The sequence below is a fragment of the Melozone crissalis genome, unplaced genomic scaffold, assembly GCF_028551555.1.
Source record: "Melozone crissalis strain CALT ecotype California unplaced genomic scaffold, PUWL_Pcris_2 ptg000016l_1, whole genome shotgun sequence".
Taxonomy (NCBI): domain Eukaryota; kingdom Metazoa; phylum Chordata; class Aves; order Passeriformes; family Passerellidae; genus Melozone; species Melozone crissalis.
Genome location: NW_026535794.1, coordinates 28,382,832 through 28,397,614, shown reverse-complemented (window position 1 = coordinate 28,397,614; position 14,783 = coordinate 28,382,832). Strand labels below are relative to the sequence as shown.

At 40.5% G+C, this 14,783-nt stretch overlaps 1 protein-coding gene across 3 annotated transcripts in view; it reads right to left on the bottom strand.

The window, feature by feature from the left end:
* The window catches only part of SCIN (scinderin), a 68,339-nt gene that overhangs the window by 41,195 nt on the left and 12,361 nt on the right, over nt 1–14,783 (bottom strand). For 2 of the 3 annotated variants that reach the window (XM_054273350.1, XM_054273349.1), the window contains 2 exons: nt 3,127–3,281; nt 1,449–1,610 (listed from right to left, as the gene is read on the bottom strand). In XM_054273350.1, coding sequence (XP_054129325.1) covers nt 1,449–1,610; nt 3,127–3,228 — 264 coding nt within the window. In that variant the 5' untranslated portion in view covers nt 3,229–3,281. Of the gene's footprint in view, nt 1–1,448; nt 1,611–3,126; nt 3,282–6,935; nt 7,135–14,783 lie in introns of those variants that run through there. The other variant, XM_054273348.1, reaches the window with a different exon arrangement.

Here is a 14,783-nt window from a genome sequence, read left to right as displayed (position 1 = left end):
CAGAAACCAGTGATGTTACACGGTAAAAAAGTAAAAGGCTCCCAATGTACATTCAGTATCAGGTTAAGACTCTAACTCTATATTACATTTAAATTGCTTAGTGAGAGCACTGTCCTCTCACCAAAAGGGATGAGCTCCAAGCTAAACATGTAACATTGAAACACATCCATAGTGCATTTCATGTGGCCTGACTAATTACTCAACGTCATCTGGGTAACTGCAGCACAATAGGGTCAGAACAAGTTGAATTCATGGAGTACACTCAGTTCTACACCATGTCCATGGAAGGCTGACTCCAGAAAACTCAAGCCCAATTACAGCCTTACTGCAAAAGCAGCATTATCTAGCAATGTTTAGTTCCAAACCTTCCATCTCCCATGCATTAACTCTCACAGGGAACAGATGATTTGGGTCTTCTATGCAAAGTGACATTGAGAGATTACTTTGGATACTGATCACCATCTGAAGGCTGTGAAGCATAATAAAAATCAAAGATATATTGGTATCAAGTAGCTACATTGATTATCTTCAACTGTCACACTAGGGGACACTTTCAGAGAAAAAAGGAACCACGAATTTTCTTATTTCAGAGAAAATGCACACCATGAATTCAGAAGAGTCCATTTTTCAATAGGTCAGGGGAACTCTTGAGATCTTGAAGCAGCTGACCACTTCCTTGTGAAACACTACAGATAAAATCAACTGCAGATAAACTATTTCCTTTCACATGCTTTCCATTTTATACTTGTGAGTATAATTTCAAATTGGTAACTAGCGCCCAATTAGTGTGGGACTACATCCCAGCTGCTACTCTTAGAATCAGGAAGTCTCATATATTCTGAGGTGACAGCACTACACTGTAAGCCATTTGAAGCAAGCAGAATTATCTTCTCTTATGTGTTGATATTCTTCTGTGCTGTCTCTACTTGTTTTCAGCAGAAAGCCTTGAAGCACAGGATTGCTTCTCAAGTGATCTCTTGAAATATTCAAGTAGTTTTATAATCACTTTTGCAGCCATTCCTCTAGGGTCTACTGTCACTATCAAAGTTTGATGACTATGAAAAAATGCTCTTAAGAGAATGGTTGAATCTGTGCTCTGCTCTGAACTAGCACTGATCCCATTCATCTGGTAGAGAGTGCCAAAGTCAGGCTGGACTTACAGTGAACTGTTCAAGCTGCTCAAACACCAGTACTGAAAAACCCCAATGCCTTTCCTCTCTGGGAAAGAGAACTGTTTCTTGACTGATAATCTGTGCACACTTCAGGAAACATTTAGGGCAGCTTGAAACCTTTCAAGTGGTGTGACACTAAAACCAATTTTCTAAAGCAGATTCTTTCTGCTGGTTCACATGAGTGACCAAAGTCAGTTTTGCATTTTAGGGGATGACTCAGACCTTGGAAGGGATACAGCTCTTGCCTTTCAGTGTTTCGCTCTACAAAATACTTACATTTCCCAGGTCAATGATGAAACAATCTCCTTTGTTGAAGCTGGTCCAAGCCAGGGGGACTTCTGTGGCTCTTACAACTCTCCTGCCCTTGATATGCAGCAGCCTCTGGGCACTCAGATCATTAGTAACAACATGATTAAATCCAGAGGCAACACCACCTGCCTGAATGAAACAAAACAAAGCAGTCAGCTTTATTTCAGCTTCATTTCTGCAAAGTTACTTTTTTTTTTGCTACAGTTGAGGAGCTAGCAGAGGGAAAAAATAGCTTATGTAGTCAGAAGCAAGCCAAAGTAATGTCCTGTCTAAGAGTGCTGACCACAGACCAGACAGACAGCACTGCTGCTGAACTCTCAGGTGTGAACCTTTAGCCAAGGAAGCCGATATCACCCTCCTTCAAAGGGTTTTCAGATCAACAGCAAAAGTGAAAGCACAGAATTTACAGCACTTTCCAGCCTCCTTCAGAGGATGAGATAATATTGAACCCCATTGTTAGGACAAAAGTCAAGGACTAAGGAAAAGCAGATAATATATGCAGCTCCTTTCGAAGTTTTTCAAGTTTGAATCTCAGAGGTCTGGGTGGTTTTAGTCCCTGGTTACATGTAGATGGATGGATAATTCCACAGCAGCTTGCAATTTTATGAAAGGAATATTTGCAGCTTAAGAGTCAACCTGGCAAGGAGTACCAAACTAGGGAAGTGAGAGCAAACTGTTGATTCACAATCAGTGAGTGTAAACATAACCATAATCCTGTAGACTGGCTTGGATGTCTGCCTCTGTGAGGCAGCATTCTCCACTCCTCTGGGAGACCCACACCTTGTGCTGGAACAGAGAGTGGCTCTTGAAATTACAAAAAAAAACCCAATTAAAATGTAAAAGTTAGGGTGCATCACTGACAACCTTACTTATACAGAGTTAAAAGCTTGATTGTGTAGACAGAGAGAAATTAGAAACCTTCATAATGGGGGTAAAAAGGCTGAATGAGCCATGGCTCCCAGAGCTGCTACTGTGGAGGTATTCTCAGGAGATATATTACTTTATTCTTAAAAAAACTCCACTGATGTTGATGCAAAAAAAAAAAAAAAAAAAAAGAGTAAATTTTCAGCTATTCACCTTCTGGAAGTGACACAAGGACACTGATACTACACCTTTCCAAAAACTAAATTTTTTTAAAAAAAATTGGGAGATTGTTTTATCTACTTCAGAAAAAACCTGCAGTAGCACTGCAAAAGCATCATTTCTAGATTCAAATGAAGTTCTGGTCTTTTCCATTCTATTAATATTTCTAACCTCTTGAGCAAACTGGGTTCTGCATTTGAACAGAAATACTTGGCCTGCAAGACAAATTACTTCTGTGAGATTTAACACCACCCAGACACAGAGTCCCTACTGTGAACTCTCTTCGACACTTAAGTATGAAATTTTAGGACAGCTTTATTTTGGGAAAAAACAATTGGGAAAGGTTTTCACATATCAGGAGAGGCACTGACAAACAAGCTGCTGCTTTCTGTACAAACACTGGACTCCTACAGTTAAAGATGGGGGTTCAGATCTAAATCCACAAAGCTATTTTTAATAAATAATAAACTATTTTTAAAATCTCCATTTACAAAGAAAAACATTTTATTTTTATGTAGGGAAAATGTTACAATTTCAGAAGGTATTTTGACAGACTCTTTACCTTGTATTTAATTCCTCCTTTGAAGTAACCCACAAACTCAGTAGATTCATATCCTTGAATTTCTCTACTCTGCACAGGCTTTCCTCCTAGATAGTCATCCATTTGAACAGCAAAGATAGCTGCAGCTGTGCTTTCATCCTGGGTGCATTCTTTCCCTGAAATAAGGGGAAATATGTCAATAAAACATTAATATAATTTTGAATTCTGTTGGAGAGATTATTTCTGCAACAACTGGACACTGCCTCCAGCAGGCTGTACAACCCATGTTTATGTGGAAACAAAGCACTGAATCACAACCTTGCTCACCACCAAGTAACAAGATCTTCCAGACCATTTCTTGACTACTTGCAGAACTGCATTCATAAGGGAAAAAAATAGTGAAAAATAGTGAAGTTCACCTTCTCTTAGAATATTCAAACAAAAGAATAATTTAATTGAGCTTAGCATGGCAACCATCAGCTGTAATGGTTTTTGGAATTTTAGCTGAAGCTCAAAGAAAGAAAGGTCATGTGAAAGGACTGTCTGGATGGTAAAACACATATTTATTCTAAGAACAACTCACCAAACCATAAAGCTAAAATAATTCAAAAGCAGTTCTCTTGACACTACAATGCAAGCAAGATATTTGCCTGGTACAGCTGGGAGAAAGAAAAGCAGCTTTGGGGCTCAGATATTTGCTTCATGAGGTCACACATTGTTTTGTACCTTACAGAGAGCAGCCTATTTCCAAGACTGTGGCAGAACAGCCTCCTGACCTGGTGTGCTGATGCCTGTACTTGCTGAAAACAGGCTGTATATTAAACCAAAGATTTTGATGTGAGCCTATACATTTCGGATTAACATTTTCAGCAGTTTTAATTGTTTCAAGAAAAGCACAAACAGAATCAAGTCTAAAAACCCATGCTTCTCAGTAACTACAGAAGAAAAAGGAAAGGTGAGGCCTTCCATTTGTTTCCCAGTCACTCCATGACAGAACTTGCTATGCTCCCTAATGCTTTCTCAGAACTGGGTACCACCTTAAAGTTGGTGGTAAAGTTTTGGAGGTTTTAGGGGTGTTTTTTGTTCTTTTTCTAAACAGGGGTAATCACATCCATTAAGACTAAATCTTTCTAAATTATTACCTGCAATTACATAACAGGGTTCAGGGTTAAAGAAAAATGTTTTTTGAACAGAGTCAGAGATAAGAACTACTATCAGACTTGGTCTCACAGCTGTTATGCAATAAAATACTCAGCAAAATCCAATTAAAATAAAAAATCAAGTGAGCATCAATCCAAGCATAAGTTACTCAGGCTTGTAGGAAAACCAGATTTACCTTACAGTCTAAGGCACAAACAGCTATAAATAAGCCAAAGCATAAAAAGAAAAGAGAACAAGTTTTTACCAAACAGATCCTGGGTCACATGGACAGAGTTTATGACTTCACCTCTGGGAACAAGGATTACAAAATAGTTAAAAAACACCATCCATGATTTTATTAAAGATACAAAGTGGGGTATAGCCAGTCTCACTTGCACAAGTATTTTCATACTGGCACAGTGCATGCTGTTTCCATTAAGGATGGTTTCAAGTCCAGACAGCTCCCTCAGGATTAGTACAGCTACTAAGGCATCCCTCAAGTGCCAGTAGAGACAACTGAGTCAGGATGTCTGAGCAATGTTAAAAGTGCATAAACCTGCAGCAAAACAGATCCACATCGATTGCTTGGCCATGCCAACAATGTTGATACACCCAGGTTAGCTGGCTCAGAAATTATCCAACCTCAGCAGCACCTCAGTGCCTGTCTGTGAGATACTTGGTCAAACAGTGGCTTTTCCATAGGAAGCTTCAGCGTGGCAGAACAACTGTGGGGTCACTTTACCCCACTGATGCCAGTCACAGCTGAAGACTGTCAGGACAGTGAGGTCACAGTCCCATGGTCCAGACCTTCTTTTAACCCCTTGGGTGTGCCTAAGCAAGGAATGAGGAGGAGCTTTATCACTGTGTATTAGGAAAATTTGATGTTGGGGGTCTTTTTTGCAGGTCAGAAACTGTGCACACTCACAGCCACCGTGTGTGGCTGCCACAGTAACATACCACAGGTGACAAGCAGGAGTAGGACTGCATCACCAAATGGCAAGGCCCTTGTCAGTACCTAAGACCAAAGTCTGCACTGTTTCCCTCATCACAAGAATTCTGTCTTTACATCCTAAAGAGTGATAGTGACTGCTGCAGCTGTCCAGAGACACTTTTGGGAAGTCTTCAGAAAGCCCCTATTGTGATCTTCCTCCCCACAGATGATACAGTCTTTGCTTACAAGGGAAAAATTTGGTGTACATATCAGCAGTGTGAATGAGTTAAAAATACCAACCTGATTCTACAGTTTTTGCCCTGAGTGTGACTGACCCTCCCAATACACCTTATTTGAAGTCCTGGTCTCCTGTTGTCATTAATGTGCAGCAGTGTTTGAGATTACTCCACCCCACTGCTGAAGTATCTGGTGAGCAGGAAGGGATTTGCCAGCTCTGAGCCTCCCTGCTGCCACCTTGCCAGCTGCACATCAACAGTGGGAGCCCAGATCACCTGAAGCCATTTAGACTATCCAGGTAGCACCACATCAGCACAACATGTGCATCAATGTGTACAACTAAAGCTCTTCAGCCACCAGCAATGAGGTTTTAATTGCTGCAAATGTCAGTCACCTTCCCTTCCCAAGAGCTGCAAACAGCCCTTACATCACTCCCTGTGATGTGTCTACTATACCTTCACTAAAACATGAGTAATTCCAGCTTCATTTACAAAGATCCACAAAACCAAACCCTGCTACTAATTAGCAGCACTACTGACAGAAAAATCTCTGCCAGAGATTCATTCACACTGCCATCTATGATTATACTCTTACCAGACACAGACACTAACATGCTTGCCAGCTGGAAAACTCTGAAGACATGCAAAATTCAATGCTCAAACATTTATGCAGAAACAATCCAAGCTTTATCTGCAATTATTTTTCAATGCATACAAAATGAGAACTGCAGCAACTCAAGCACATTAATGTTAATACACCTATCTTTATGTGCATTCATTGAGATTACTGCCTACAAACACAAACTTGTTGGTGAAACAAGAAAAACGTAGTAAGTTTCAGGCAGCTAAACAGCAATCACTGTGGCAAGATGACTCTGTCACCAGATGGAGAAGTCACATGAAACTTCCAGGAGATGGGGAAGTCACGTAAAACAGAACTTTGATGTAAAGTCAAGGTGGAGGGCACAAGACCGGTTCCAATCCCAATAGGCTGTCAGACTGATATTAACGAGATTTTAAAGGAAACCTGGTGTCTTTGCACTTGATCTCTGTACCATCGGAAAGCAAAGTTAGTCGATCTGGAAAAGGCACACCCAGACGCTAACCAGGGCAACAACACCACAGGGAGATGGCCAAGAGGACTTTTTATCCAAATGGAAATAAAGGCAGGAAAACTACTCATGTGAGTGAAGGCAGGATTTCACTCCAGAACCTCTGCCGGGCGCAGCCAAGATTTGCCTTTAACACTTCAGTACTTTCCCAAACTACCACAGCAAAGTGAGCAAGCTTTCACCTTTTTGCCACACCCCACTATTCCACCCCTCAGTCCCTCAGCCTCGGAGGGGATGACGCTCGGCACCACCGCCATCCTTGGTGGCAGCCCCACTTCTGCCTCCACCTCGAGTGCCCCTCGGGGAAGCCTCGCACCGCAGCCTCACTGAGCAGGGCGGGGAAAGCCCTGTCCCGGCTGCCCTGGAGCCCCTCAGCGGCCGGCCGGGCCCCGCGGGCTGTCCCGCTCCTACCGAGCCAGAAGTGCAGGCGGTAGGCCACGTTGTCCCCGCGGCGCTCCGTGCGCAGCACCAGGTACGCGTCCCCAACGAAGAAGTCGCCGTGGCGGCTCGGGGGCACCGGCACCAGCTCCAGCCGCTCGACGCGCCACACCTGCAGCCCGCTCTGCTGCCCGGCATCGGCGAACGCCGGAGGGAACCGGTCCGGAGCCATGGCTGGAAGGGGAAAAGCCGCGGAGGTTCCGCGCCGCCCGTTTATAGCGCCGGGCGGCGGGCGGGGCCGGGGCGGGGCGGGGCGGGTGCGGGGGATGCGCCTGTCCCAGCCCTTCCAGGGTGCGGGGGATGCGCCTGTCCCAGCCCTTCCAGCAGCGAGGGGATGCGCCTGTCCCAGCCCTTCCAGCGGCTCCTGGGGCGAGTGCCGGGGTATGTGCCTGTCCCACTCCTTCCAGCTGTCCTGTAGTTACTCGTTTTTAACACGCCTGTAAAACAAACACACCCGGAATCCCTTTCGCGTCTGTGCCCAGCGCCGTAGCAGGAATGTTATAAAAAAAGCATCTACCCTCACTGCAAAAGAGAACGTTTCTCTATTCTAAAATAACAGGAGAAAACCCCAGAAAAGACAAGAAAAAAAAGTACAAGTGGGCTAATACAGTGTCTGCGGATGTTGTAGCATTGTGCTATTTGTTTCTATAATTATCACATCTGCCTTGTATGAGTTGCTCATGCCAGAGCACAAAGAGTTTCTATAGCTTGCACTTGCGGCAGAGCGCTTTTCCATCCGCGGCTGGAATGGCAGAGCACAGCTCTCATTCACCCAGTAATCTCATTTCTTTTGTTCAATACTGATAGGAATCTTTCCGGGGCCGGGGGGGGGGGGGGAATTTTCATCTGGGATTCCAGATGAAGCTCAGAATTTATATCAATTTCCCTTTCTCAGAAAATTAAAAGAGTTCTGCTGGTGTTTTTCCAAAACTGTGCAGCAGCCCAAAAGGTTTTAAATCCACTTCCTACTTGTCTGTCTCCTTTATAAATCGTTGGTACATCAACATGGGAACTGCAGTTTTCATTGCAATATGAAAATTGTAGCAAATCCTATAGCAAATCCCTGTTTTCCATCCACTATTGACAGGCAGATCAGCCTGGGTACAATACAAGCAGATGCAGCACAAGCTGTCAGTACATCAAAAGATACATTTCAGAAACGGGCTTGTTTAGCTTCATCATCTTATCCACCTGGATGAGTTTTGAAGCTCCTAATTCCCCCACTGGGTTGCTTTATCAAGTTAATACATGAAGAGTGCAAGTATCCACCCACAGGCAGATCAGGGCTCCCTCAGCAAGTGGGAGAGGCACTGCTAAATGCAACAAAGCAGGTGGAGAGCATCTTTGTTGGGGAAAAAAAAAAGGAGTTAAAAAAAGAACACCACAACCAAGAAATTTGTGTAACTACCTTCCCATCTTCTCTTTATACCCTCTTGAGGCAACAGAGGACCTTGCATTGTGTGTACCCACTGTCATCTCCCATTTTGGTGGGCACCCTGTCATCAGTTTGCCAGACAGAGGTGCACAGGCATCCCCAGCTTTATCCCCACTGTTTAAAAGGGTAAACTCTGTGTGTTCTGTTTTGTCTAAGGTCCAGCTGAACATGGTGCAGCTCACCTTCACTAGTTCACAGCCAAGCATTTTATCCCTCATTCTGCCAGGGCTGCAGCAAGCCTGCTTGATAACACTGTAATTCCCAAATGAAATACCTTTCTCAAGGTGCTCATCATGTGAAGAAGAAAAAAAAATAGATGAGGAAGAGTGGCCAAAAAATTCCAGCAGTTCTAGTTTCAATATGGTATCAGAAATGTTCTGAAATATTCAAAAGTGAATTCTCAAATTTGGACTCACATTTATGCCAATTGTTCTTCTGTTCACTTTTACTCAATTACACTAAGCAGTTTTTTTTAATTGCATGCCTTTTTGCGTTGTTGTGCATTAGTTTGCTTCAGTCAGCAAAGGTAGAATTTACCACATACTCTATAATTGTATGGGGTTACTGTTTCTTCTGAAGTTGTCCAGGTGAACTCGCTTTGCAGTTGTGCTGTTTTGCCAACACAGGAGCTCAAACCAGCCCAGTGTTACAAAGGTTCATGTCTCCTTGTTCTGCTGTTCTACTTGTCTTGCCAAGATAAAGTTGTTCATGCACAGATTGTACAGAATAGGTTGGTTAAATTTATATCTCCTTATTACAGCTTTAAATTTTAAATCTACAGACTAAATACTGCTCTGAGCAAATGCCTCTTGCTGGCCTGAGATGCACGCTGTTTGTTTAGCATTGACCATTCCCAGTATCACACACCAGTGGACAAAGGTTAAAGTCACAAGAACAGCTTAATTGCTTTGTCTCAGTGTCTGTGGCACAATTCAGACAGAAAGGATGTTAGTAGTGACAGCAGAGTTTTCTCATGCCTGAGTTAGTCTCACCAGGATTATGTAATCACTTACTGGCTGCTGGCAAAGAAAAACTTGGATTGAAGTTTGTGTCCTGAGTGCCAGGATACTTGTTTATACTCTTCAGTGTTAATTTTTGACTGTTTGCAAATCTTGCTTTTGCAATCTCACTTCGAATGAAAGTTGTACTGTCTCCTGATGTGATCCATCCTTTTTTGGTAGCAAAAGTAAGGACTAACATTGTTAACACGATGGATTTTCATAATTTTTTAAATAATCAGGAACTTTCTAACATGGTTAATCAAAATTTAAGTGAAATTTTAGTGAAATTTTAGTGAAATTTTAGTGAAATTTTAGTGAAATTTTGGAGTATCTTAAAAGTTGCACATTCAGAAAGAATATTTATAATTACTTTTTATGTGCTTTTACATGTCCTTTGACATAGTAATTGAAGTGGAGAGGACTAAAAATAAAATTGTTTTTGTGACTCAGAAGTCCTTGGTCAATCAGTAATTACTACACTCATTAGGAAATTGCACTATAATGGAATTTTAGACTACCTTAAGATTTCAAAGAACTTTCTTCTAATTTACTAAAGATTGTAACTTTCTGATAAACTTTGGCTTTCTGAGAAGGATGGCAAAGGCCTAGCACTGTTTTAGCTTTGTAGTAGCAAAGAGAAATAATTTTGTGTTACACCATTTCCTCGGGGGAAGGCCGGATGTAGCTTTGACTCAGAGAATTCAAGGATTTGTGAAAAACTTTGCCATTTAATTTTGCTCACTTATTTCCTAAGTATTTTGTTATATTGAATAAGGCATCTTTTCCTCTCCAAGTACTGTTGTTACATACTGCCTATATGCAGAGTGTATGTGCAGACACCAGAATACCAGAATGCAATGTCCTGGGTTCTGTTTTTTCCCCCAGTAAGGGGAAAGGTTCAAAAAAACCCAAGGTGGTGTTTCCAGGTGACAAACACAAGGAACCTAAAAGGGTTCCCAGAAGTAAAGCCCCAGCATCTTTCCCAGCAGAAATAACTTTCAGTTTACACGAACACAAAGGTTTAAGTCCTTCTACAAAGCCTGACTTACAGTTCCAGGAGCTAACAATGGAAGGAATGCAAATGAATGAAAGCGGAGAGAATATTTTGAAATGTCTCATGTGTTTCCTTCAACAAAACTTATTTCTTCTTCACTTCCTGACCTCTATAACCCTACCTAAACAAGGGGATTACAGATGTTTGGTTTTGCCTCTAGTTTCACATAACAAAGTTTGCTGAACGTGGAGTATGTGTCAAAAGCACACTCTTGTCCAAACAGTCACAGAAGTCAACCTCTCTTCTCATCTGTTCTGTTGCTGAATTACAAATCAATGGTTATTTCAGATTTACCCTAAATACAGTAAGTCAGTTCAAAAATTTGAGCTAATTTTTTATTACAATATTCATGTAAAAAATAGTGATTACTGATAATGTAAGAGCTGAAGAGGAATTTGTCTGTACACCTTTAAAAGCAATGTTATCAAAACAAGCTGTAGAATTATGTTACCACTTGCTAATTCTCTCCATTCTCTCATCATCCTTCCATCCTGTGTGGTAACTCAGCTTCAGCTGGAGAGAACATGTGAAGAAAGACTGAAACCTAACTTTCCTCCTTATTGGCAGGGTTTGAGTTATGAGGCTGCCAGATGAGAGGTATGAAAAACCTGGCATAGAGAAATGAAGTCCTTTGCCTTCAAGACAGGAATCTTGTTTTAATCCTTCAAGTCCAGAGCAAATAAAGGGCCTTAGTGTGTAGCTTTGAGGCAGGTGTTTGAGGCATGGAGAGGGCAGGATCACAGCTACACCGTGTGCCCCACTTGGCTCCTACCTGCTTAGTGAGAGCTGTCACTAAAGAAGTGGCCCGTCATGGACAGGACATGAGGGGCTCTTCAGTGGCACCCACCTCTCACCTGAGCAGGCAAGGACGCCACGTGCCCAGCAGCTGAGCAGCTCTGACTCTCCAAATCCATCCTCCAGCAATGGGAATAAGTGGGGCATGTAGGGAAAGCGATCTGAGTGTTGGCTTCAGTCAGAGAATCAAGGCAAACATTTTTGTCACAGGGATAGTGAGAAGTGAAGTGTTATTATAAAGTATGTTACAGCTCCCTGAATTTTTCTAATGTTCTTCCCTTGAAACATTCAATGAACAGCATAAATGTTTAACCAATAAATTCTGATCTTATGTTCATCTCAAGCCACAGAATTATAGCCTTATTTATTGTATTTCAAGAAGTCAGAGAGAGGGAATTGAAGCACTCCTTAACAAATCACCTATCTTCCAAAAGACAGGTCTCCTTTATGTTCCTGTGACATGACATTTCATGTGATGATCGTGAGATTAGGTAAGATTTAGAAAAATATATTCTCAGGTTCATAATTTTATTTTGACTATCTAGATAATATTGCCATGGTTCCCATAAATTATTAATCATCCTGTCTACATTGCATGCTCATTTGGGCTACCAAACAAATAAATCATGCTGTTCTCTATGGGGCTCAGTAAATTTCACCAAGACCATCCCACTGATCTTAAGTTTTCTTTCTTATATTGAGATATAGTGGTCTCAAGTTCCATGGGGAAAAAGTTCCAGCCCTTTTCAAAAAGTTCAAATTTTAGTGAATCAGTGTACATTTATTTAAACTAGAAAAATGGAAAGGCCATTCTTTATTCAGAAAAAGTCAGAAGTACTGATCAGAAGATATTAGTCAGAAAGTTCAATTAAAATAAGGCTATTTTGTATCAGATTATACCTTTGATTATTACTACAAAGCCTCTTTCATATGCTTTTATAAATTTCCACAGTATTGCTGGGACTCAGGTGCACACTGCTTTGTGAAAAAAATATTGCAAAGGATGGATGGGAATCAAATCGAGATTTCTATATTTATGTATTTAATTATTTACAAAAGTTCAAATACATAACATAAAGAGGGCTACTAGAAGGTAGTTACAGAATTTGTCTGTATAGACTGATGTTCTCTAAATGTCAAAGTGTATGATTATCCATTTTGAATTTGAAAATACTGTAAATTTGGTCTGACTATGATTTCCTAATGATATTTTGTGTGTTAAGAAGTGATAATGGACACTTCTTATTTCTATATTGTAGCTTAAGGTTTGGATGGCTAAAGTTATTTTTGAACACTTGGAAAAGAGGTACGAGGAAACAGGCACACTTCCATTGACCATCAGTGCAGTAATTAAAGTTAAAAGCATCTAAGTAGAATTGAGGAAGAGAGAAGAGGAAGAGAGTTTTACTCAGAAACAAGAATTCAAGAACAATTTGAAGAGAGCACATCATCTTCTGGACTCATTTATTAAAAATGCAAAATCCACTAAAGTCAAACTCTCCAACAAGAGGTCTTTAAATCTGTTGAAGGAGTGCCTGAAATATTGGATATGGCAGTATGGAGAGTGCAGAGAACCCAGGGAAAAGAATCTTCTCCATCTGTATAAATCAGTGGCTCTTCTAGAAGGCTACTCACAAAGAGGGAAGGGGTAACAATCAAATCTATAGAAAAGTGGTAATAAGCAAAACTGATGGTAGTTATCTAATTTGAGGGAAGATTTCAGTTTCATTTACTTAATTGCACTCTTAAATAGTAGAATAGTGTTTCCCTCATTATTTCCTTGATATGAACTTGTCTGAAGAAGTTTATTGAAATTAATATAGAAAGGAACAACCATTGTGCAATGTTAAACTAAGATCTTCAGGAAAGGTTATATTTTTATAAGTTTCTAGTTTCAAGTGTGTTTTGAAATAACGTCATTCTGAGATCGCTTTTTCTCTTGCATGAAGACTATGTCAATGCATTTATGCATTTAAAGGTGCTGGGAGTGAAAAGCAGAGTACTCACAGCATGTGCATCTTCTACCCCCATTTAGCAAGTAGTGCCTCTGAATTCTCACAGAAGGAGAATTCATTGTAGCTGATTTCAGTGATAGATATCCATGGAATAGGCCAGATCCTCTATTCCAGGCAAAACAGTTGTAAGATTATTTAACTTGTTAACTTATTTAAAAGCTTAACTTCTTTAAGCTTTTAAAAATTTTCAAAATAACACAGTTCACTGCAGTGGTATGGCTGTTTTCTAAATACAGAGTAGCTCCTCAGTTTCATCAAATCTCACACATAAACTTATCCTGGATTTGGAAACCCTGTATTGAAATTAATTTTTTAAAAAACATTCATTAACATTCACATAAAATTTGAAACAGCTTCTAAAAGCTTGCATCAGTTTTTAATTCACTGACCATGAACACTTACCTACGTCACTGGATTATCTGAAGCAGAAAAGAAGGGGAGGAAAAGAGGAAGGATTTATCTTTTCTGACTTTGTGAAAAAAGTCTGCTTGAAGGTTTCTTGGATTTAGTACACCAGCTTGAAAAAAATAAAGATTTTCTGGAGTGTTCAAAACACCCAGTTCTTACCAAGTTCATATAGGAAAGTGGTTATGCCTCACATTTATTTTTTTAAGCACAAGTGTACTGTTATACTTTCATTAATGAAAGTGGTTTTAAACTCTCCAAGAATAACACGTTTGAAAATTATGGACTTTGTTACTGTGTGTCAGCACTTATGTATTAGCCAAGCTGCCAACACAACACCAAGATCACTAACAAAATCCTGTCGCAGCATTTTAGAGTTAATAGTCTCAGCACTACTTCAGTTTCAACAGGGCAGCAAAGCTTCCCTGATCAGCCTTCCCCAGTCAAATGATTTATTTCTCAGATCACTTACATTTATTGGTGAATCTAACAGATCTGAAAGCAGAGTTCTCTGAAGAACAAAGGCATCCAAACATCCGTTTCTACATCAGGAGCACCAGGTTTATAAAATTAACTTCTTCCATTACTCTGAGGTATTGAAAGTATCCTAATTTCCCCAAAAGCTGCTGACATTTGCAATCCTGCTGAAGGCAGCTTCTAAAATAATTATCTCATGGTAGCCCATGTTCAAGATGAGATCTTGATATTGCTCAAGAGGTCTACAGAAAGAGATCTATTTTAAATCAAATTCCTGTTTCAAGAGTCTGAGACATACTTACTGGAAACAAACCCAACCTCTTTGTTTTCTGATTAGCTCTATAGCAAGAAAGCATGGAGGTACCTTGACATTAAATGTTGACCTACCAACACAACATTTATTTTAAAGTTGTTTTCATAAGTCTAAGTGACAAGGAAAGGCATGGAGGAATATATTGTTAGGCATTTTTGCCACTCATCAGGAACAAGAACAAGAGAGAGAATCTGAAGAGCACACATTTCCCATCATGTGAAGTCTGATCAGTAAATCATACATGTTCCTCAGCCTTAGTGCCAATGCAAAAGTTAATCTTATAGGAATCAATACACTTTCTCAGTGTCTTGTTTTAAGGAGCCTAT